The sequence below is a fragment of the Marmota marmota genome, unplaced genomic scaffold, assembly GCF_001458135.2.
Source record: "Marmota marmota marmota unplaced genomic scaffold, marMar, whole genome shotgun sequence".
Classification (NCBI taxonomy): domain Eukaryota; kingdom Metazoa; phylum Chordata; class Mammalia; order Rodentia; family Sciuridae; genus Marmota; species Marmota marmota.
Window position 1 is genome coordinate 24790459 of NW_026000037.1, and position 25322 is coordinate 24815780.

Sequence of the window (25322 nt, forward strand, 5' to 3'; positions counted from 1 at the left end):
TTCACTTACCCTCAGTCGCTCCCCGTGCAGGCCACCAAATGCTGCAGTCTGGCTGGGCACAATCAGGAGCCACTTGTCAAAAGAAACTAACTTTATTTTTAGAACCACACACGCCAAACAAAACAGCCTCTCAGGAAAAACCCTCAGAGCCTCAACTGCCACCACTGGCTTTCCACAAGCCTCTCTCCCCCACACAAGCTTCTCTCCACCTCCCACAATCCTCCTGCTCTTGAGGCCGATTGGCTGGGTCACGTGGGCGGAGCCAAAAAAGTCCCCCAATGAGCAGCTCCGTGGTCTGAAAGGGCAGGGAAACAGCCCAATGAGCATCACCGCAGAGGAGCCAATCAGCTAGATGTTGCTGGGGCCGCTGTGAGCCAATCATAAGCCGGCAGCTGGAAGTTTGCTGGGGCCCCTTCGGCTGCGGCTCTCAACACTGGCCTGCCCCGAAAAGAAGAGTGTTAAGTGCATTTAGGTGGAAGCCCACTAAACTGGCTGCAGTGAACACCTTACCCCCTATCCTATGTTCTTTCCTAAGACACATACTAGAAGGAAATTTTCTGATCTAAGAACATGCCCTTTAGGCTTTTGATATTTAGTTTCAGAAGTCTGTAATCTGAGACTGCTTTGATCTATCAGAGATGAAAAAGCTGGAACATGGCTGGTAAAGGTATGGGATATTGAAGTTGTAATAAGAACTGAAGAGGAAGATCTTGTATTAGCTCTAAAAACACCTCTACACATTATCTCTTTGATTCAATACAGAGTGCTAGTAATTGGCACAAGGGATTCACTCCAACAGCTGCTCAGTGAGCATCATAGTTTGTAGCACCAAAAGGAAAACTATGGAGATACCCAACAGGGCTACAGTTGTAGAAATTAGGGTATACCAAGAGTAGGATACAATGCTTTTTAAAAATATACATGCTGAACATTTTAGTATACAAGTTGGTTTGGAAATAAGTACATACTTGTAAAATCATTACTACAATCAATGCTGTAAAGAGATCCTCCTGTTCAGCCTCCAAAGTAGCTGGAACTACACCTTGTCCAGCTGTAAGCAACATGATACAGTATTTGACCTTCTGTGTTTGGCCTTATTTGACTTGGTATGATGCTCTTGAAGTTCATGTGTGGTATGTGTATTCCATATTTTCCTTTTCATTTGGCCATTAATGACCTCATTTCTGTATCTTGGCTATTATGAACAATGCTGCAATGAACATGAGATAACCTCTTCCAGATACAGATGTCATTTCTTTTGGATGTATACCCAGAAGTGGGATTGCCAGGTGGAATGGAAATCCTTTTTTTTTAAAAGAGAGAGAGAATTTTTTAATATTTATTTTTTAGTTTTCAGCAGACAAAACATCTTTATTTGTATGTGGTGCTAAGGATCGAACCCAGCGCCACGCGCATGCCAGGCGAGCGCGCTACCGCTTGAGCCACATCCCCAGCCCTGGAATGGTAATTCTAGTTTTAATATTTTAAGGAACCACCATCCTGATTTCCATAAAGGCTGTTCCAGTTTCCATTCCTACCAGCAGTGCACAAGAGTTCCTTTTTCTCTACATCCTTGCCAATTTTTTAAAAAATATAATTACCCTAACAGATGTGAAGTGATATCTCACTGTGGTTTTGATTTGCATTTCCCTGATGATTAGTGACATTGAGCATTTTTTCATATACCCTTTGGTTATTTATGTCTTTGGAGAAATGTCTATTCAGGTCCGTGGACATTTTCAAAAATTAGGTTGTTTCTTTGCTGTTGAGTCATTTGAGTTCCTTTAAAATCTAATTCAAAGTCTTGATTTTAGGAGATGGGACCCTGGAAAGAGATTAGATCATGAGGATTCTGCACTCATGAATGGGATTAGTGCCCTTAAGAAAGAGGTGTGAGGGAGCTTGTTCACAACTTCCACCTTGTGGGGACACAGCTATGAAAAAGCAAGTAGACTCTCACCAGACATTTAATCTGCAGACTCCATGGTCTTGAACTTCCCAACCTCCAGGTCTGTAAGCATATAAATTATCCAGTTTATGGCACTGTAGCAGCAAATTGAACTAGGATAATAACCCTTTATCAGATAGATGGTTTATGTGTTTTCTCCCATTTTTAGATGTGGCATTGAGAAAGTTCTTGAGGTAGATATTAAAGAAGCATGTAGAAAGGGCCTTAACACTTGTGTATGAACTAAATGTAGAAAGGGCCTTACAACTGTGTATGAACTACATTATCTCCAGAAGGATGGATATCTTCCTGGTGCATTGGGCTTACAAAAAGGAGGGGGATTCTTCTGTTACTGTGGGCAAACATTTACTGGCCAGTGAACTGCTTCCTGAGTTCTATGATTTTCTTTGGAGTGTGGAAGGCACTTGGATTTTTTTCTCTAAGTGTAAAAGCAACATATCTGAAAACATACATTACTGTGCATGGTGGAAAATAAACCACCTTCTTAGTCCTTCTACTTTCAAATCCAGCTCTATGCTCCAGAGATTATTGCTATTGGCTTTTTAAAGTACCTGGCCAGATATTTCCTATTCATGATACATAATTGTCCCTCCCTTATCCTTTGGAGATACATTCCAAGACTCTCACTGGATGCCTGAAAGCCCAGATAGTACTGAATGCCATATATACTGTTTTTTTTCTTTACATGCCTATAATAAAGTTTAGTTTATAAATTAGGCATAGTAAAAGACTGACAACAATTAAAGCATAACAAAAAATTATTCGAGTATTGTTTTTTTCTTTTCTAAAATATCTCATTGTATGTACCCCTGTTGACCAAGGATAAGAGATAGGAGATTACTGTACTCATATTTTAATTAATTAGTTGGTATTGGGGAGATTGAACTCAAGGGTGCCTAACCACTGAGTCACATCCCCAGCCCCTTTTTCTTTTTTATTTTGAAACTGGGTCTCACTAAGTTGCTGAGGCTGACTTTGAACTCATGATCCTCCTGCCTCAGCCTTCCAAGCTGCTGGGATGACAGGTATGTACTACCATGCTGGGGTTATCATCTTGTACGTTTATTTTTAACTGTCAGTTTTTGCTTTTTTTTTTTTTTAATCTGAGGGATCATGTTTGCACATGATTCTGAACCTTGCCATCTTTCCCTCTAATGATAACACTAGGATGCCACAAGTTGTTTGGGCTTTCAAGTGTGTTGTTATCTACCTCCTTTTCATCATGTGGTTTCCTGCTTTTATTACTATATGCAATGCAATGTTTCAGGAACATCACTGAACATATGCAAGTATATCTGAAGAATAAATTCCTACAACTGGAATTTATGTTTTTAAAGACATAATTAATAACAACAGAGGTTGTGTTTGTTTCATGAGCACCATTAGCAGATGTCAGCGACTGTTCCCCATATGACTACTTAACCTTTACCAACCTCTAGGCATCAAATGTTTCCCCAGATGATTCTGCATTTCTTTAATTATGATGAAGGTTGTGCATCTTTTCAGACACCTAATGGCATGATGAAAAGAGTTCTGGAGATTGGTTCACAATTTAAGTGTACTTAATACTACTGAACTATATACTTAAAAATGGTTAAAATGGCTATTTTTATATGGGGTTTTCCACTATTAAAAATAGCTAAATACCTGTTGAATTCAGAAACTTGTGGGGAAAAACAATTCCTCAATGGCCACCTGTTTGTATTGTGGTATTCTGTTACCGCTAACTCTCTCTATGGAAGCAATTGTTCATCTCTGCATTGATTGATTAAGTCTACTAGTTTGGGGGAAATTTCAAACACAAGAGAAGAGAACATGGTATAGTGAGTCTCAGCCAGTATCTCAATGTTGCTTTCACAGACCCAACCACGACCTATTCTACTCCACCACTTTATTTTGAAGCAAATCACAGATTTTACACCATTTTATCCATAAATATTTCCATATTTATCTCTAAAAGGTAAGTGCTTAATAAAAACAACAATACCACGTCACATCTAAAATTACCAATTTATTCCTTTAAATCATCCCATGTCCAGTTAGTATTCAGGTTTTCATCCATGATTATGGTATATCTGTCTGAACTAGGGTCCAAATTTGGTCTACTCATTGAAGTTCTAGATGAAGACATGCCAATCTATCAATGGTGTTTGAAAGCCAGAGTTTGGGGAGGGCCTGGGCAACAAAGGGAGAACCTGTCCCTTAAAAACCAAAACCAAATCACCACGAAGAACCTGCCCTGTTTATATTACCAAAAGCAAATTAGAGATTCAGTGTGATTCCCATCAAAATACTAATGACATTCTTTAAAGGACTAGGAAAAACAGTCCCAAAATTCATTTGGAAGAATTAAAGACCCAGAATAGCCAAAGCAATTATCACAATACTGGACTTCAAATTTTACTACAGAAACATCATAACAAAAACAGCATGGTACTGGCATAGAAACAAGACACATAGGGCTGGGGTTGTGGCTCAGTGGCAGAGCACATGCCTCTCACATGTGAAGCACTGGGTTCGATCCTCAGCACCACATAAAAAAATAAACAAAATAAAGATATTGTGTCCATGTATAACTAAAAAATTTTTTAAAAAGTCAGACACATAGACCAATAGTACAGAATAGAAGACACAGAGACAAGCACGCACACCTATAGTCATCTGACCTTTCACTAAGGTGCCAAAAATGTACATTTAAGACAGCCTTTTTAACAAATGATCCTGGGAAAGATGTTTGTTGGGAGCTGCCACATAGGAGTTGAGCGCCCCCTACCTTTGAGTGATGGAAATGTGGAGACTGACTTCTTCAGCCAGGAGGCAGGTGGATCCCCATTTCCCCTCAGCAGAGAAGCAGAGCTTTGGGTGTGAGCTGCCCCTTGTAACATTACCCCCCCTGTCTTATATGGATAGAATGTTCTTTCAGACAGCCTCTCCCAATAAAACCTGGATTCGAGGCTGCTCCCTTTCTTGCCTGATTTGCCTCATTTCTGGGAGCTGGGTCAGAGGGGCCATCACAGAACCCCTCCCCCCCCCAAAAAAAGTATTTCTCTGTCATTATTTCATGCCAACCCAGGAGTGACCCTGACTGGATTAGTTGTGTGTTGCAACAGCTGTTATTTATATTAAAAGAATGAAGACACTTATCTCTCTCTGTACAAAACTCAACTCAAAATGGATCAAAGACCTTGGAATTAGTCCAAAAAGAAAACGTAGTGTCAACACTCCAGTACACAGGCATAGGCAAGGACTTTTTCAATAGGACCCCTAAAGCTTGGGAAACAATGCCAAAAGTTAATAAATGGATGGCATCAAATTAAAAAGCTTCTGCACAGTAAAGAATTAGTGATATGGAGAACCCACAGGTTTGCCAGCTATTCTTTTGATAGAGGATTAATATCCATAATGTATAAAGAACAAAAAAAATCAAGTAATCTAATTAATAAGTGGGCAAATGAGTTAAACAGACACTTCTCAAAAGAAGAAATACAAATGGCCAACAAATACATGAAAAAATGTTCAACATCATTGGCAATTAGGGAAATGCAAGTACCACTCAGAATGGTATTGATCAAAATACAAACAATAATGGGCTGGGGTAGTGGCTCAGCGGTAGAGTGCTTGCCCAGCACATGCATGGCACTAGGTTCGATCCTCAGCACCACATAAAAATAAATAAATAAATAAGGTAAAATACAAACAATAAATGCTGGAGAGGATGGGAAGAAAAAGAACACTTTTTACACTGTTGGTGGGATTATAAATTAGTACAACCACTATGGAAATCAGTATGGAAGATCCTCAAAAGACTACACAAGGAACCACTGTGCAACCTAGCTATACCATTCCTTGGTATTTATCTGTAAGAATCCAAGTCATCATACTACAGTGATACATGCCTATGCATGTTTATAGCAGCACAATTCATAACAGCCAAACTATGGAACCATCCTAGGAGAACCATCAATGGATGAATGGATAAAGAAAATGTGTTATAGGGACACTATGGAGTTTTTGTTCAGCGATAAAAAAAAAAATATATGTGAATTGCAGGAAAATGGACAGAACTAGAGACCATCATGTTAAGCGAAATAAGCCAAACTCAGAAAGTGAAGGGTTGGATGTTTTCTCCCAGATGCAGAAGCTAGATAGAAAAAGGGGGAAGAAAAGTGGGGGCAGATCTCATAAAAATCAGAGGGAGATAATAGAGGAAAAGGAACAGGAGGTGGAAAGAGGGAAGGGCTGGGGTGTGACACTGGCCAGATTACATCGTTATACTGTGTGCACAAATATATGACAAAAAAAATCCCACCATTATGCACAACAATACACCAATAAAAAATGTGGAAAGGAAAAACCCCTACCCAGTACTGGGGAAACTGGAGTGGGAGGAGCCCCAGCAGGGGGTATCCTTGGACAGACCTGGGATGGCTGTGACATGTGGGCTAGAGAAGGGTCCAAAGCTAAAGACCATTAGAGATGAATTATGGGGACATGCAGTGGTAGAATGGTGGCCAGCCCCACAAAAAATATCCCACATCTTAATTCCTAGGACCTGATAATGTGATTGTATTTTTAAATAGGGTCACTGCAGATGTAATTAAGATAGAATCTTGAAATGCAGAGCTTATCTCAGGTCATCCCCTGGCCCCTAAACCTATGACATAGGTCCTTGTAAAAGAGAGCGATTTGATAAAGAAAAAGGAGGACACATGTGAAGATGAAGGCTAACAATGAAGTGATGAAGCATTGCTTGGCAAACACTAGATGCTAGAGAGCATGTAAAGGATCCCTGCCATTCCTCCAGAACCCCCTGCTAGAGTCCTGGAGGAAGCTGACACCTTGATCTTGGACTTTATCCTTCAGAGCTGTGAGGGAATAAGTTTCTGTTATTTAAGTCACCTGGTCTGTGATATTGTGTCACGGCAGCCAAAGGAAATGAACACAGGACAACATATTACTCTACTTTTCTATGTGTTTTGAAATTTCTATAACTAACAAAACTTAATGACAAGTTCCTCAGGATGCAGCGAAGCTGTGGCAAAGTGGCAGGGGCCTGGTAGAAGGAAATGGATTCTGTAGGTGGGGCTAAGCTGCAGGGGTCCCTCAAGGTCCCATCAGTCTTCCCCCAAACATTGGCCCAAGTTGGCAACCTGCTCCCACTTCTGAAATCCCCTTTCTCACTGGCACCAGGGCCTTTGCACAGTCATCCAGATAACCTCTGCTACCTCACCCCATCACTCAGCTTTCAGGAAAGCTATGAAGAACCATGCCCCCAACCTTTCTCCTGCCCTGCCTGACATGTTTCCTTACAGGCCCCCTCCCACCTGCCTGAGAAATTTCTTATTGTTATTCCTCTCCTCCCAGTAAACTCAAGTCCATTCTATGCAGGATCTTAACAAGTCTGCTTAAGATCAGGGCCCTTGGGTGCAGAGAGAGAATATGGGTACAGAGAGGTGGCGATCATAAACTGGGAGAAGCCAATAAGAAAACCTTACCTCCCAGGACTGCACTGACCCTCCCCATGTGACCTTGGATAATCCTCCCATGGAAGAACTGAAGTGGGCCATTGGTATCACTCTTTCCAGTCAATGGAGGGAAGGTGTCCCACCTGACTGTAGCAGGGGAGAGGTCCCGTTTAACACTGAGCCCAGCCTAGGCCCTCTAAGTCAGGCTCATTCTCACATGGAAGTCAGTGTGTCACCAGTGACAATGTCTCACCCAGCTACCAGTGTCTACTCTATTAGCACTCACAGGGCCCAATTCCCAAGGAGACAGCCACACCAAACCTCCCAGATCAGATCATATTAACCCCCTTGTTGATATAAAGCCTGAGTCCATCCCACAGCTATCAGGTTCTCTACCCAAGGAGAGTACATGGGCTTTACCTTTCAAGCTTAGCCTGACAGGATACCAATCCTGACCAGTCAGAGGTAGGTGGAAGGTATAATACAAAGAATTTATTTGGACCCTCCAGCCCACCATAGTCCCACACCTGATTTGAAAGGCCCGTTTGGGACAGACCCCTCTCTCAGGTTCCAAGTCTACATCCTGACTGGAGAGCAGGCTCACTCGGTGCTCAGGAAGACCCTCTTGCGTGCAGTGTTGGTATAGGGGTGCCAGCGCCATTCCACATCTGCTGTGGCCTCCTGCTCCAGTGTGCCCAGGCGAATCATATACACTGGATACAGAGGGACAGGACATTATCATCTCAACCAGCCTCTCCTCCTTTACCCCCTCTAAATGTGGGATAAACTTCAAACTCACATTTCATCTCAAATCGAGGCCCAACCTCAGTTAGCTCCACATTGCGGTGGTCCACCTTCTTGTAAACATGGTGCCTGAGGAAAAGAATGTGGCAGGAGTGTGAGCTGGAAAATGCTGTGCGTCAGCCATAGTATGAAGGACACAAAGGCCACGATGCCAACCCAGGAAAAGCCCAAAGACCCACCGGAATGAGATATAATCATCCTGGTTTGCAAAGGTGATGACCCGGTGGCTGTCATCTTTGGGCACAGGGAACAAGTAACGGAGGATGTCTGAAACCTGGAGTACAAAGAAGGAAAGCAGCAAATACCTGGCCTGGTCCCCAACTCTTTCCCCAAGGCCCCTAGACTTACCCGCTTGCCCAGCCGGGAGGAGAAGCCATGCGTGATGAGATGAGGCTTGGCCTCTGACACGGTGTCCAGGTCAGGGATGTCATGTCTCATAACCACATTACACAGTGTGAAGTAAGCAGTAGGGCCAAATGGCAGGTGGCTGATGATAATCCCCACTGTGGGAGCCAAATGTGCTGTCAGAAACCCCACCTGCCCTCAGGAGACCTCCAGACCCATCTCCCTCCCACCAGCCTCACCAGGTGTGCCTCGGTGTTCATGTACAACCAGGAGGTCAGTGACCCCATTGGCTTTACAGGCTCGCACTAGTGCCCCCACCTCATGCCGACCTCGGTTCATGCGCTGGGCACCCGGGAACACAAGCTTTAACTCCTGCACATGGATCAGAGAGCCCATCAAGAGTCATAGAAGCTGGCAAACATTCCAGGGGGGAATTTTCTATGACTCTTAAATCTTAAGATTAGGGGTGTTAGTCTTAGATGTCCCCCACTCGCTTCCTACCCACCAATACCTTTGCAAACATCTTCAGGCGGGAACTGGGATCCCGGGAGGTGGTGATCATGACCTTAGGATCCTCGACCCCAGCCCATCGATATTCATCATCTACATGACTGGTCACACCTATTAGGAGTATGAAGGGACAAGAATTCAAAATTTTGGGGGAATAAACTGCTAATCTGGGAACAACTAAATCTGTCTGAGAAATCTTCGATGATGGGAATGCATCACATTCACAAGAGCTAAGAGGTGGCCACTAGCCCACTGGCTACCAAGCACAAGTACAACCGAGGGATGGAATCTTCCATGTTTGCAAAAGTCTAGATTCTGTTGACACACTCATCTGCCTCACAATAAACATCTAAAGTGTTTGCGATTCCTTCCTTGTTTTTGAATAATGCAATACTTGAAACATTTGAGTGGCAATGTCATGTTGGGTGTTAGGGACATTCTCCTGAGCTGGCAGACATTCCAGTGGGGGAGATGATTAGAAAGCAGAAAATAAGTTGACCACTACTGTGTTGTATAAATGGAACTGGAAGCACTTAGGGAAATCCCCTATAGTGCCATGTATGCAGACACAAGGGCACCTAGGGGACAGTTCCAGGAACAGTTTCCATGGAAACTTTCCTTAGGTGGGCAAGTACCCAGTGTGTCTGAGAAGGTCAGGGAGGCTAGTGGGCAGAGGAGTTGGTTCAGTGTTAGGGAGGGCTATGCTGTATACAGTCACCTTCACCACCAGCATCATCGAACTCCAGGGACCCCTGCAAGGCCAGAGCCTCCCGGCGTAACTCAGTGGGAATCAGGCGGTTTTCTGTAGGGGAAAAACATGGGCTGAGTGAGACATAAGCAAAAATGCTCTCATTTTATACTCTGCAGCTTACAGGAATGTACAAATTTGATGAAAAAATGTTACTCCTTTCTGAGCAGAGGCAATACAGAATTATTGGGAGAAAGAAAGGCAACAGGTTGGTCTATTTGCCAATCTGTGGTCACAGGGAACTTCATTTTCTATGACTCTTAAATCTCTAAAAGCTTCTTAGAATATTTTATCACAAGCATACAGTCAGATGAAAATTTAAAAATTAATTTTTTTAGGGCTGGGGGTTTAGCAGTAGAGTGCCTGCCTGGCATGCATGAAGTACTCAGTTCTATTGCTAACAATGAAAACGAAATCAACTATTATTAATATTTTTGTGATGCTGGGGATCTAACTCAGGGTCTTACGCATGCAAGGATGTACTGCTAAGGTACATCCCAGGCCAAAATTAATTTTTTGTTTTTGGTACTGGTGATTGAACCCAGGGCCTTGTGCATGCGAGGCAAGCATTCTACCAACTTAGCTCTATCCCCAGCCCCCCAAAATTAATTTTTTAAAGATACATAAATGTCCTACCTTGTAGGAAGGTAGGCCAGCAACCCTAAAACCCTCAACAATAAATCCACTTATAATGCAGAAAATGCCTCAGCTGGCTTTGGGTCAGAGATTTCCTTTGTGGACTAAGCAGGGCTGGCTGGGGACTGTGCTGTGGAGTACCACCCCCTCCAACTCTGGTGTACAGAATTAAACCTGAGAATACCTGTGTGCCCAGCTCTGCTCTCCAGCTTGCCCTGGAGGCACACTTGCACATGGAAGGGGAAATCCTTTCAGTGCTTAAAGATTAAGATTCTTGTAACCCAATATTGAAGGGAGTAAGAACAAACACCAAGGGGGAGATAATTTATAAGATCATATAAAAAAATTAAAACTTTGAAAGAACTTGCATACTGTAAATAAAGTTAATAAGCTGGTTCAGCATAAATACCAAGTAATTGATACCGACATATGGAAGGAACATTCACAAACCTAACAGGTGATAAACCCAGCCTAATTCCCTCAAGATTGGGAGCTATCTCCCTAATTCCCTCAGGATTGGGAGCTATCTCCTCACAAAGGCATGAAAAGTTAATTTCAGCTTTACTATAAATTACTGCGACTTCTAAAATGCCTACCCATGCCTGGTTTTCCCTGACCAGATAACAACCCTCTCTGAAACTTTAGTGGAGCCTCATAAATTCTGGCTTTCCCTGGCCATATAACGACCCTCTCTGAAACTTTAGTGGTGCCTCATAAATTCTGATGTTGGGATCTAAATTAACTCCCTAAGTGCTGGACCATGAACCTACTACCTGCCTTTGTGTTATGCTTGTCAAAATCCTGTTATCTGTAAGTTCTCAAGACACCCCACCCCTCTTTTTGCAACTTTCTGTGCTATAAAGCTGCGCTCCTAGCGAGTTGCGGTGCTGTCTTCTATTCCTAAGGGCTTCCGGAGATTCAGCTCCCCAGGAGTTACAATTACAAGCTTGCTTTAATTTGATTTAAATTGGAGTCCGTGGTCTTTTCTTTGCATCATGGTTTAACACAGGAAAGAAAAGCGGGCAGTAAATACTGAAAACGTGCTCGTCCACACTAGCACAAACAATCTAGCATTTTGTTTTACACAGTTGGATTACGCGGTCTTTGAAATGGCTCGTCTTGCCCTGCAGGGACTGGGTAGCTTACCTTCCAGCGCGCGCCGAACTTTCTCCTTCTTCTCCTGGGCCGATCGCTGGGCATCCTCGCGGGCCTTTCGGTACAGGTATTCGCGGCGCAAGCGGGCCTCACGGCGCAGCTGGGGAATACAAGGCTGTCACTGCTTGCCCCCAAACCCCAACACCATAACCACAGCCCTCTGCGAGCCCCCCACCTCTAAAACCGGAGTTCAAACATCCCCCCTACCATCCTGAGCGCCGCTTCCACGTGAGTCGAGAACTTGTGGGCGTGGTCGGCGCGACGGTGGCCTTCACTTCCGCCCTCAACCAAAAAGGTCGCCAGAGGTTTCGTCAGAGTCAGAAGAATGCCCCATTTTAAGATGGCGTAAGAGCGGAAGGGGTCGCAACCAATCAGTTGGAGTCAGGAAGCCGCTAATAAAGATGTCTGCTCCCGGCTTCATTACCCGCTACGCCAATGCACGATGCCCAGTTTTAAAATGATAAACCGCTAAAACATAATCACAGCTGAAAATAGCCCACCAACTGTAAAGCGGCAAGACGAATGACTGGGTAGTTGAGTCCTAGAGACTCTGGCACTAAGTTTAAAGCCGCTGCTCCCTTAATCAAAATAGTTGTCATACAACTTCGCCTTTTTACATTGCCATGGCGGTAGAGCGGCTTTTAAAGTTCATTCGCTTCGTGAAGTAATTCATAACCCCCTTTATCTCTCGCCGTCCGGTTGGCGGATTCGCTTGAGGAGCTAACCAGAGATACCAATTCATCCATGCAGTTTCCAGGACCGAGCTTGCAGTTAAAAGGGGCAGCAGGGCCTGGAGACCAGAGGCTTCCGGGCTACGGTGGGGAACGCTTCTCAGGGGCGTGTTTAGCGCCCCGATTGGCTGTCCTACCGGCGCAGTTGGCGGTGATTGGGCGACCGGGAAGGAGGTGGTTCCGGGTCGGGGGCCTCAGACCAGTTGAGAGCCACGGGTGGCTGGCCCATGGCGGCGCCCAACCTAAGGGTGGAGTTGGACTCGCTTCTCCTGCAGCTGCTCAGAGACCTGGAGGAGCTGGAAGTGAAGCGGGGGGCGCTGAACGCTCGAGTGGAGGAGGTGGGTGCCTGGGGAAAGGGGGAAGAGCCCACAGGCGTAAACTGGGTCTCACAGCTTTCCTCTCTTCAGGGCTGGCTCTCGCTTGCAAAGGCTCGCTACGCAATGGGTGCCAAGTCTGTAGGGCCCTTGCAGTATGCCTCTCGCATGGAACCCCAGGTCTGTGTGTGTGCCAGGTGAGGAACCTTCGACAGCGGAGGGAGGAGTGCAGGCCCAGGCCAGGGCTCTCAAAGGTCTGTCTCCCCTTGTCCTTCAGTGAGACCCAGAACGGATTCCAGACCTTCAGGGTGGTGAGAGCTGATGCCCAGACTCCAGAGGAGGTGGGGCCCAGAGAGTCAGGTGAGTCCCCTTCCTCCTGTTAGGGACCCTACCCGATATCAAAGACAAAACGCCTCTGAGCTGTAGATCAGAATGTTTTAGTAGTGTGGTTTGGCTTTAGACTTTTATAGGGAGGATTTGAGAAGTTATGTAGGTGGGTTGCATTACAGTTGGGGTAGTTTTGCAATCAGGGGAACTCTCAGCCGAACAGAAAATCTTATTATCTTAACTATTTTGGAGGAATAAGCTTATAATTCTAGTTGACTATTTGAGAGACAAAGAATGGGAAGTTGGGGTGGGGTGGTCCTTCCAGATGTTTCAGCACATTAGGCAAAATGGGTAAGACCAGTGTATGGCTTTGTCAAGGGAAAACAAGATCATTTGTGAGTTTTACTGGGGAGTCATGAGGAAGTGGACAGAGTATCATCTGAATCACAAGAGGAAAGGTGGTGCTATATCTAGGAACATAAAAGGTGGGGATTTCCCAACATTCAGTGTTTTTTAGAATCATGAGCTCAGAGTAAGCTCAACATTGTCATCAAGACAACAAAGTCCTGTAGTAAGACACCATTCACCTTCAACCTTTCTTTTTCCAGCTTTGCGCAGGCGCAAGGGCCCTACCAAAACTCCAGAGCCAGAGCCCTCTGCAGCCCCACAGGACCCCCTGAACTGGTTTGGAATCCTGGTTCCTCACAGTCTGCGGCAGGCCCAAGCCAGCTTCCGGGATGGTAAGTAGATCCTGCCAGTTGGCCATGTGGCCCTGAATTATTTTTCTGGCTCTCTAACCAGAGAGCACTTGAGCAATAACATGTTAGGACTTTGCAGGTTTACTCCATTGCAAACTTTTGTTTCATACCTGTTTTTTCCCCAAAAGGTACTCATTGGCTATTGTCAGTGTAGAATACAGTGGGGAACAAAAGGGATAAAGAGCCTTCATGGAGACTTTATTCTGTGGTGGAGAGAAAGGCAATGTCAAATAAATGAGTAGGCCTTTAATATAATGTCAGTCTGTGAAAACTGTGAAAAAAGTAACACAGAAAGGAGTGGGATAGGAGTGAGCTAAGGCAGCTATTTTATGAAGGATGGCCAGGGAGGGTCTGTCTGAGGAGATGAAGAAAAAGCTGTGTGGGTGATCTGGGGGAACAGAGTTCAATGCAGAGGAATCAGTCAGCACAAAAGCCCTAAGGGGAATATTCTTGGTGCATTGGTAGAACAGAGATGAGCCAGTGGGCTAGAATGGAGTCAATTCAGCATGAGTGCCAGGAATAAGGGCAGGAAGGCCAGGCCCTGGTAATGTAGGCCCTAATGAGGACTTCTGGAACCATGAGGTGGCTCATGGGTAACAGGAATCCTTTAAGATACTGAGTGGAGATAGATTGGAGAACAGTGAGAAGTAGCAGGTGCCAGAAGCATCCAGGAATGAGAAGCCAGTGAAGGTGGGGTAAACAGTGGGAACTTGCACATGTTTTGAGAGGAGAGGCCTTGGCATTTGCTGACAGATTGGATGTATGAGTAAGGGAAAGAGAGTTCAGGAGAACCCATGGTCTTCACCCACAACCCTGGGAGGATGGAGCTGGAGTGGGCAGGCGGAGTGGGCAGGCTGCAGGGCAGTAGGCTGTTGTTTAAATCCACAATTTGTTAACACAGATGTGCAGGGTTAAAGCTGAGATGGGATGAGATCTAAAGAAAGCCTGGGAGTGTGAATGGGAGGTGTGGGAGAGGAGACTCTGGAACAGTGCCCAGAAGGTGGGGTGTCCCAGAAACCAAAAGGAGAAAGTTGCTTCCTGGAGGGAGCAGTAAAATAGATGTGTGATCATCCCTGCTGTGAATGGGAGGCTTAAAACTGAGGACTGACTGGAGACTGGGTGATAGGGAGGACTGGAGAGCAGAGACATTGGCAAAAGTTACCTAGAGGTGGATCCAGAGTATGGATCACTTTCAGGGACAGAGAAAAAAGGTGGAGGGAGGGAGTGCCATGATGGAAGGAGGAAGGGAATGAGGCCATGGAGAAGGTGTTACCATCCATGAGGTTTTCATTTCTGCTGGATGATAAGGCGGGCAGGGAAGCCTTCTGAAGAGATGACATTTTATCACAGACCTGAAAGAAGTGAGGATATGGGTGTGTGTCCAGTGAGGTCTGGGAGCAGCCAATGATTTGCCATACCAGGAACATTTTAGGAATAGTGTGAAGGCCAGAGAGGCCTGGAATCTTTGCAGTCCCTGGGGAGTCAGGCAGAGCCTTCTGAGTCATGTGTCACACTATCATACCACGGTGAAATTTTCTCTTCTTTCCCCCAGGCCTACAGCTAGCTGCAGATATAGCCAGCCTCCAGACCCGTATCAACTGGGGTCGAAGCCAACTCCGGGGGATCCAGGAGAAACTCAAGCAGCTGGAGCCTGGGGCTGCCTGACCGTGTCCACAGAGGCAGGCACTCAGCACAGCTGTTCATGGATGTGGCTGTCTTTTCTCAGGCATTCTTCTTTCATAAATAGTCCCTGCTCCAACCTCCAATCCAGCTAATGCCCTCTCCTTAAAATGTCATTGGTCTTCATATTTTCGACTTTGTTAGGTGTGAAGTTCCAAGTTTTTAATCCTATGTTCACATTGTGAGATATAAACATTTCTTCCCAAACTGAGTAATATGAAAGTCACCTTCTTTGGAACCACTTTTAGGCCCATGTTATCATAGGAATCTCCCACCCCCACCCCAGAGAGCAAGTACAAGGTTGTTAGTGAACAATTGAACGACCTCATAGATGAGCCAACTGCAGTCTCATTCCTGGATGATGAAATACTTCACAAACAGTGGCAGGAAAGGATAAGAGGTAGTGCTTCAGGGTCACCAGATCCTCAGAATTGACTTGGATAGAGGAGAAGATTGTACATGACCAACAGATCAGGACAATATGAGTTAATAAAAATACAAACATCTACCTGAGTGTGATGTGTGCCCCCCTGTTGTCCCATTTACTCAGGAGGCTGAGGCAGGAGATCACTTGAGGCCTTGAGTTTGAGACTAGCCTGGCAACATAATGAGATTCTCTCTCAAAGACAAACACCTGAGTAGACAGGTAGCCCTTAGCAGGATCTAAACCAGGAAGTAAAAAAGGTTTGACCTGGATATGTTTAGGAAGAGACTTGTCTATGTTTCAAAAACCTGCCTTTATCTTACCAGGAGTGAGGCAAAGACATTCTTTTATTTTTTGAAGGGCCAGTTGTGTATTTCCTGTTCTGAGAACTCTTGTGTTTCACTTTTCTACTGGTGGTTTATCGTTTTAGCAGTATCTAGGGGTTCTTTTTCTGTTTGTTTTTGTTTTTTGCCAGGGGTGGTGGGGGTATGTAATCCTTTGTTCATAATATGAGATGTAAATATTTCTTCCCAGTTTGTCTTTAACTTTGCTTGTAGTGTTGTTTTTTAAAAAAACTTTTTAATTGTAAAATAAAACTACATCAACTGTACAGAATAATAGTGAATGACTGATGTGAAAGCTATAGTTACCTTATTCAAGCTCTAACGTTTTTTAAAGTAGAGTTTATCAGCCAGTTATTAGGATTTTGGGTTTGAGGTTGTAATTAATGTGATGATAAGGGAAATATCTGGTATTTCATAAACTTGAGGTTTCAGCGGGGTTTCAAGTAAATCCTGTGCCCAACTTTTCCACCATGTGCATATGGTGTTAATCCACCTTACTCTGGTCTGAGAGGCCACCTTTTATTTTGCATATGATCAGTGTAAATAGGAATTTTAATTTTGGAGCTTCCATTGTGTTTCATTAACCCAAGTCCATCAGTACACCGGCATTATGCATTTTAATTCTTGAGCCTTTCTACTTAAACGCTGGTAATTGTGTTGGGGAAGGGGATCCACATTTTTAGCCTCGTTGAGCATGAGTAGCCAGTGAAAAGCCTAATGGAAGAACTCAAATGGAACTGTACTGTGACCCGGGATGGGGTTGTGTAGAGAGAAGTCCTCCCTCCCTCTCTCCGCTCCTTAAGCGGTTATTTTATTTTATTTTTTAAATCCCGCTATCAACAAGGTGATATCTTGAAGCCAAAGAGAGTACACAAAGAACATATTCAGTTATTACTTTGATCAGTGCTGTTGTAAGGGATGAAACTGCGACCTCTGCTAACACTGCTGAAGACAGCAAAGTGCCATTCATTCGTCCTCCGAGCTTCTGCCTTAAATCCAGCTCCCAGCCAGGCAGGGTTGGGGTGGTCGTGAAAGTGGGAGATTCCAACTCCAGCCCAAGTCCTGGCTTCCCGGGCTCACGCAGCCGCAGTCGCGATGAATCTCAGAGGCGGGGCGAACCTGTTAATGCGCAGTTGGTGCGAGAGGTGTGGCAGAGAGGCACACGTAAATGACAGATACGAAACTGGGGAAAGACCAACCAACAGTTCCCATATGGTCTAGCGGTTAGGATTCCTGGTTTTCACCCAGGCGGCCCGGGTTCGACTCCCGGTATGGGAACATGTCAAGTGTTTTGCTTAAAAAGTGGCCAAAATTTTGGCTAGACGCCACTGCAATGCCTCAGGTCAGATGGGGAATTTACTCTCCCTTCGGATCTGACGAAAGTGAGACCTTTTGAACTGGGCACTTTCAATCTGTGTTTTGGTCGATGTGATCACTGTCATCTCGTTATAGTTGTCCATCAATAGCTTATTAATTCTATTAGATACATCTACAATATAGATATGAATAATAGTATTCCTGACATATAAATAACTTTTAAAATATTTAAAATTTATTGACAACTTCCGATGTAGAGGGCAGAGTCTTTCAGTCCGCGCTTCCTAGATGCTGTAACCCTCTCTCCTCTTCCACCCCTGGAGTGAAGAGAGAAGAAGGGGAGTGGGTGAGTGGGAAGAGAGATCGGGGGAGGGGGAAGGGAAGGTGGGAGGTTGGAGTGGGAGGAGAAGAGAAGGGGGAGGGAAGAAAGCGGGCGAGGGGAGAGAGGAAAAGGAGCGCGGAGGGGTGCGGGGAGGGGGTTGAGAGCAGATGCTGTAGTGCCCCTGGCTCGGAGGGTGCACCTGGGTCTATAGAGGTAAGTACAGTGAGATCCCCGGAGGCACTGGGGAGCCAGGGGCTGGGAGGAAAAGTCATTAACAATTTTGCTTTCTTTACTTTTGCTGATGTTTTTCAGAACGAGGGATAGAACCCAGGAGTCCTTCTACCATTGAAATATATCCTGAACCACAGCCTCTTCACCGCCCCCCGCCTTTTAATTTTATTTATTTATTTATTTAGGCACAGGGATTGAACCCAGAAGCGCTTTGCCACTGATCCACATCCCCAGCCCGTTTTTATTTTGTATTTTTGAGACAGGATCTTGCTAAGTTGCTTAGGGCCTCACTAAAGCTGCAGAAGGGTGGCTTTGTGATCCTGCTTCAGCTACCCAACCTGCTGGAATCCCGGCTACTCCCCATCCCCCCCACCCCACGCCCCCATTAAAAAATTAAAAAATGAGGCTTGTGTGTGAGTGTGCGCAGGGTGTGGGCGCGCGCGAGCCTGGGAGGAGGATTTGGAGCTAGTAGGTACTTGCATCACAGCCAGCTCTTGGCGCCCTTGTGTGAGGGACTCGGGGAGCCAGCGGTGCACAGCTGGGAGCGAGGCAGTTGCAACTGCGGGAGGAAGAGGAGGAGGGCTGCAGCGAAGGGGGCCAGCGGGGCCCGCGGAGGAGACGGCAGCCCTGAAGTGCATTTTCCTCTCCAGCGGCCATGTTAATGAGGAAACTTATGCAGAGGGGGGGACAGCCCTGTTCGCCAGCTTCAGGCTTTCCCAGGACTCGGTGTGGGGGCCCCGCCCCACCCCATCGCCCTGCCTCCTCTCCTGTCTCTGCAACCCACAGGATTGGTGGCACTAAGCTCACAATGAAGGATCACCTGCAAGTTAGCAGTCACAGCCACGGACAGATCCAAGATCAGCAACTGTTTGGGGATAACAGTAACTAGAGGGCAGTGCTCACGACATAACCAAATGGGCAAAATGGGCTTGCCAGGGGTGCAGTGCCGCAGCTGGAAAGCATTTACGGATGGAGTTCCACCTCTCTGAAGTCCATGGAAGGCATGGGGAAGGCAAAAGCCACCCCGGTGACTCCTGAACAAGCAGTGAAACAATATATGCAAAATTTAACAGCCTTCGAACACCATGAGATTTTTAGTTACCCTGAAATGGTAACTATTTGGACTTTGGTCCAAATGCAACGAAGCACCAGGGCATGAGAGGTGGACCCAACAATGGTGGCTATAATGATGACCAGAGATTATATGTGCAGGTGCCCCACAATCATGTGGCTTACAAGTATAAGATTCTCAAGGTCATTGGAAAGGGGAACTTTGGTCATGTTGTCAAGGCCTAAAATTACAAAGTCCACCAGCATGTGGCCCTGAAGGTGATGCAGAATGAGAAGCCTTTCACCAGTGAAGGAGATACAAATCCTGGAACACCTGCCCCACCATGAGTGTCATACACAAGTTGGAGAATTTCTTCTTAGGCAACCACATCTGCATGACATTTGAACTGCTGAGTATGAACCTCTGAGTTCATCAACAGGAGTAAATTTCAGGGCTTTAGCCTGCCTTAGGTCTACAAATTAGCAGTGCTTGGATGCTTTGCTCAAAAACAGAATAATTCACTGTGACCTTAAGCCCGAGAACATTTTGTTAAAGCAGCACAGTAGAAGCAGTATTAGAGTGATTGATTTTAGCTCGTTAGGCGCATCAGTGTGTCTACACATACATCCAGTCGCGTTTTTACCAGGCTCCAGAAGTGATACTCTGGACCAGGTACCCCATGCCCATTGATATGTGGAGCCTAGGCTGCATTTTACAGGGCTCCTGACAGGTTACCCACTCTTACTTGGGGAGGATGAAGGGGACCAAGTGGCCTGTATGACTGAACTGTTGGGTATGCCTTCCCAGAAACTGCTGGATGCCTCCAAATGAGCCAAACATTTTGTGAGCCCCTAGGGTCATCCCCATTACTGCATTGTCACTACTCTGAGATGGTTATGTGGTCCTCAATGGAGGCCGATCCAGGAGGGGGAAGCTGAGGGGCCCACCCCAGAGCAGAGAGTGGGGAAATGCACTGAGGGGATGTGATGACTTGACTTCTAAACAGTGTTTTTAGAATGGAATCTCCTGGGCCAGGCTTTATGGCACCCCTGGCTGAGGAGGAAGTTGCCAAAGCCTCCCACTGGGGAGAAGACATCAGTGAAAAGGATAAATGAGAGCACTGGTGCTGTGGATTATGTTGATTTCCAAGTTAACTCCACCTTCCAGTTAGGCTTCTAAATTGAGGACTAATTTGGCACAAATGACAGATGCCAATGAGAATATTCAGCAGAGGACAGTGTTGCCAAACACTGTTAGCTGAGCTGGTAACCTGAAAGATATGACATAGCTGAGCCTTATTGAGTTGAAAAGGTGTAGCTCAGAACTGTTTTTTTTTTTTTTTTGAGGTACTGCAGAGTAAACCTAGGGGTGCTTTACCACTGAGCTGTTGAATTTATCACAATGGAACCATCATGGTGAAGATTTAAAAAGAATAGAAAAGAAAAGCCCAGGAACTCTGCCAGCTGGCACATTGACATTGTGGACGTTCATATCTTGTTTGCTTAGTCCAAAGCCTTCAGTTCAAAGGTAGAGGAAGGAGAAGACATATTGATTCAAGTAAAAGAGAAGGTCTTTCAAGTTAGTCAGACAGAGGAAAAGATTCAAGTAAAAGAGAAGGTCTCTCAAGTTAGAGGAAAAGATTCAAGTAAAAAAGAAGGTCTCTCAAGTTAGTCAGACAGAGGAAAAGATTCAAGTAAAAGAGAAGGTCTCTCGAACTAGTCAGACTGAGGAAGAAAGTTTAGAGCAGAAAAAGCCATCAGGCGAAAAGTTACAACAGGAGACTGCTACTAACACCTTTCTATCACCAGAGGGCGTAAGTGTCCAACCAACAGCGCCACCTCCATATGCTGGGAGGCTCCCAACCCCTGCAGTTGATAGTTGGGATCCTGAGACAGGATCTCAAATATTAACATGTCCTGTATTTGAGCAGGCAGGAGGGCAGTTGGGCTCTGAAGGTTTTTCCTGAGGAGCTGTGTGGTTTGGTGTGTGTGGTTCTAAAAATAAAATTCGTTTCTTTTGACAAGGGGCTCCTGAATTGTGCCCAGCCAGACTGCGGCACTGAGCTACATCTCCAGCCCTTTTTTATTTCATTATTATTATTGTTATTGTATTATTATTATTATTATTATTATTATTATTTACCAGGAATTTAACTCAGGGGCACTCAACCATTGAGCCACATCCTCAGCCCTATTTTGTATTTTATTTAGAGACAGGGTCTCACTGAGTTGTTTAGCACCTTTGCTGAGACTGACTTAGAACTCACAATCTTCCTGGCCCAGCCTCCCAAGCTGCTGGGATTACAGGCACATGTGCCATGGTGATGGCTCACCACTTAATTTTAATGTAAGACAGTTTGTTTTTATAAAATACATGGGGACAATGCTTTAAGTTTTTGTACTTTCTGAAACTGTTTTTGTTTTCTACAAGTACGGTGAGCCTTACAGTATTTAGTGTGACAGAGTAATAATATCAGTCAGGCCACTGATTACTTCATGACTGCCACGTACTTATAGATTGGTCAAAAAAATTCACTATGTTTTTATGGTTCATATTATATTCTCCCCCCCCACTCTCTTCACACTCCACGTTCATGCACAGTTGTAGCATGTCCTGCTTCTTTTTTCCATAAATTAGTCTGGGGGGTAGTGGTGGTGGGAGGATAATAGTCAAAATGAAAATTATATTCTAAGAAAAAATACATCATAGATATTTTTTCCTGATGTAATGATCAAATACAAAATAAGATCCCCAAGGTTTAAATTGTCTAGTAAGTATTCTGACATTTTATAAGCTAGCAAGGCAGCATTTTGGTGGCTAAGTAGAAAATGAAACGTGTGTGTCCCTTCAAATTATCTACTCTGATTGGCAAACTGTTTTGTCAGGAAGCCTCCTATTACAAGATTGGCTATGCACCTAATTTTAGAAATATTTCATGACTGTTCCTCACTTCTCTGTTCTTTGTTCCTCTTTCACAACACATCTGTTATCTGCATTCCACTCGTCTTTTTCCTTTGGCTATATATCCCAGAATGTTAATTCAGAAAGAGACAGCTCAGTTGTGTGATTGTGACCACCACTTTATATTCCAGTTTAAAAAAAAGAATAGCAGTCTGGCTACCAAAGGTGGGGATTTCCATAGTTCCAAAGAAGATTTAGTAGGTTTGAGTGAGTTCACACTCTTCAGGTGCCACTGTAAGGTTCTCTTGGCCTGGGAAAGAATCAACTCTCTTAAAAAAAAAAAAAAAAAAAAAAAAAAAGCAGGGTTGAAAACCTTCTTGGTGAACAGAAATCATAGTGGCCATTCAGTAAGGCCAGCTTTCACAATGCATTTAAAGGAAGAGAAGTTCAACTTCAAATTAAATGGTTTGACTTATTCTTTGCATGTTTAGAAGAACCACAGGATTTGCATTCTTCTAGGTTATTTTCTTTTGGATTGCACTGATTGTTTTTGTGGGTAAATAATGCTTTACCTGGGAAAGTAACTGTATTTTCTTCCTTTAATAATGATTAATTTAACAGTGAAAATTTCAGTATTTTATCACTATTGTATGAGCAATGATATATATCAATTTCAAGGCACATGGAAAAAAATTTTAGTAGGTGAGATTTAATATAGAAAGATTTCTACCTGTTTGGACAATAGGTTTGGGATAGTATAAATTAGGATAAATAACCTTTTATATGCACAGATATTATACTTTCAATTTTTTTTATTCTAATTTGTTATATATAACATTGAAATGCATTTCAATTCATATTACACAATACAAATTTTCATATCTCTGGTTGTATATAAAGTATATTCATACCATTCGTGTCTTTATACATGTACTTTGGATATCGATGTCCATCTCATTCCACCATCATTTCTAAACCCATGTCCCCTCCCTTTCCCTTCCACTCCTTTGCCCTATCTAGAGTTCGTCTATTCCTTCCATGTTCCCCTTCCCTACCCCACTATGAATCAGCCTCCTTATATCAGAGAAAACATTTGGCATTTGTTTTTTGGGGACTGGCTAATTTCACTTAGCATTATCTTCTCCAACTCCATTCATTTACCTGCAAATGCCATGATTATATTCTCTTTTATTGCTGAGTAATATTTCATTGTGTATATATACCACATTTTTTTATCCATTCATCTACCGAAGGGCATTTAGGTTGGTTCCACAGTTTAGCTATTGTGAACTGTGCTGCTATAAACATTGATGTGGCTGTGTCCCTGAAGAATGCTGTTTTTAAGTCCTTTGGGTATAGACTGAGGAGAGGGATAGCTGGGTCAAATGACGGTTCCATTCCCAGTTTTCCAAGGAATCTCCATGCTTCTTTCTGTATTGGCTGCACCAATTTGCAGTCCCACCAGTAATGTATGAGTGTGCCTTTTTCCCCACATCCACATCAACACTTATTGTTGTTTGTATTCTTAATAGCTGCCATTCTGACTGGAGTGAGATGAAGTCTTAGAGTAGTTTTGATTATGCACAAATATTATTGTATTGCTTGTAAACTGACTTACAAGTACTTAAAACTTGGTCCCAAGTGAGGCCAAGAAGGTTTCTGGTTCAGTTCTTTTAATATGAATCCTCTCTTACTTTATGATAAAAAAAAAATTGTAGTTTTGAAATTTTTTTTTAACTTATTTTGAAGCTTTGCTGGTTGATGGTGGAAAAATATGTTCAGGAAATATTTCAGATATTTTCCAAAAAGAGTAATAAGATTAGCTTATTAATAAGATAGTAATTTTGATATTTGCTTTACTATTTAAAGGTGTCAGTGATAAATTGATTTGTATTTCTCTATTTAGAAATTATAGCTTATTTCCCCTAGTCAAATTCTTTAGCTTATTGTACACATTTATGTGTAATCCATGAAAGTACAATATGTCAGTAAGTTGTATTTTAAATAATGCTCATATGATGAAACTTCCAACCAGTGGTTTATAGGACTTAAATACCGTGTATTTATTGAGATTTTTTAGCTTAAAGGCTTAAGAATATAAGACTTGGTTTAGTGACTTTGTAAAACCATGGGTCTTTTAATAATGGTCAGCTTCTTAAAGTTATTAAAATAAATAAAAAACATATAAAGAACATTTTCCCTTTACAATTTTCCTTTTCCATTTCCACTCTCATTTTCACATTGTTGTTCAAATACATAATACTGAGCATGTTATTATTAATTTCCCTATAAAATGATTATACATACAAATTTACACTAAATTATAAAAAACATGTTTGTCTTTTCTCTACCACACAAAATTGGTTCTTATCTTTACTCACAAATGCAACTGGAAACTTTTAAAACAAAGTATAATGTGCAGTGCTATGGACTTTTTTTTTTTCCTTCTTCTTACCCAAATACAGTGAAAGTTTCTTTATTCATGAGAGTCACCATGTTTCAGCATTTAGTGACAGAGCTGCTTTAAAAAAAAAAAAATTCTGGTTTGATTATATTATAAGAAAAAGAAAAATGTTGCATCTTTGCAATTCAAAAACCTAAAAATTAAAGGGCTAGGCTCCCAGGAGTCTTAGAAACAGTCCTTGGTCTCACAGGTTACCACTGTCTGAGCTGTTGTCACATTTAGGAATAGCACAATGTTGTCTTGTCTTTGGTTGCAGTCTCATTTGGCTCTGTTTCTTGTACCACCAGAGTGTTCATTACCACTTCAGTATATTGCTATAACAATGAAACAACTGTGATGCAAGACCATGTAGAATAAGAGTAGAGGAGAAATTGTGCCCTTAGTGTTAGCAATGTGCCTTATGTTCTGAATGCCATGTTGTAGGGCATGCATTTTTTTGGCCTCTTTAACTCTTTGAATGCTAGGCAGTAAGGATGGAACCCACCTCTGCAAAGATATATTTGTTTTAAATATATCTAATAGAATTATTATCAGGTGTTGAACAAGATAACCATTGGCAAGTTACAAGGGAATTCCTGTGTTAAAGTGTCCTTTGTGGGGTTGCTGGAGTTGTGGCTAAGTGGTAGAGCACTTCCCTAGCACAGGGTGCGGGGGAGGGGAGCTGGGTTCAATCCTCAGCACCACATAAAAATAAATAAATAATTAAAGATATTGTGTCCAACTACAACCAAAAAATAAATAGTAAAAAAAAAAAAAAGAAAGATGTCCTTTGTTGTATCTTAACATCAGACTGATCTTTAAAAGTATTTTTTTTTTTTTGTTATGC

The 25322-nt window shown here is 43.4% G+C and overlaps 2 protein-coding genes, 1 non-coding gene and 1 pseudogene across 3 annotated transcripts; 3 read left to right on the forward strand and 1 right to left on the reverse strand.

Annotated features, from left to right (window-relative positions):
* Window positions 1-7900: 7900 nt before the first annotated feature.
* Window positions 7901-12443, reverse strand: Imp4 (IMP U3 small nucleolar ribonucleoprotein 4). The gene is made up of 9 exons (XM_015479118.2): window positions 11840-12443; window positions 11624-11732; window positions 9812-9895; window positions 9095-9204; window positions 8823-8955; window positions 8587-8741; window positions 8418-8512; window positions 8234-8307; window positions 7901-8147 (listed from the first exon to the last, which is right to left on the reverse strand). The coding sequence occupies exons 1-9, from the start codon at window positions 11840-11842 to the stop codon at window positions 8035-8037; spliced, it is 876 nt and encodes a 291-aa protein (XP_015334604.1). The 5' UTR covers window positions 11843-12443; the 3' UTR covers window positions 7901-8034.
* Window positions 12444-12530: 87 nt separating this feature from the next.
* Window positions 12531-16476, forward strand: Ccdc115 (coiled-coil domain containing 115). The gene is made up of 5 exons (XM_015479119.2): window positions 12531-12701; window positions 12771-12874; window positions 12955-13037; window positions 13613-13744; window positions 15315-16476. Exons 1-5 carry the CDS (start codon window positions 12591-12593, stop codon window positions 15425-15427), a joined length of 543 nt encoding a protein of 180 aa, XP_015334605.1. The 5' UTR covers window positions 12531-12590; the 3' UTR covers window positions 15428-16476.
* A 940-nt stretch (window positions 16477-17416) lies between these two features.
* Window positions 17417-17488, forward strand: Trnae-uuc. Its single transcript has one exon. It is a non-coding gene; the product is annotated as a tRNA-Glu (tRNA).
* A 1262-nt stretch (window positions 17489-18750) lies between these two features.
* Window positions 18751-20392, forward strand: LOC107136601 (annotated as a pseudogene).
* The last annotated feature ends 4930 nt before the right edge of the window (window positions 20393-25322 follow it).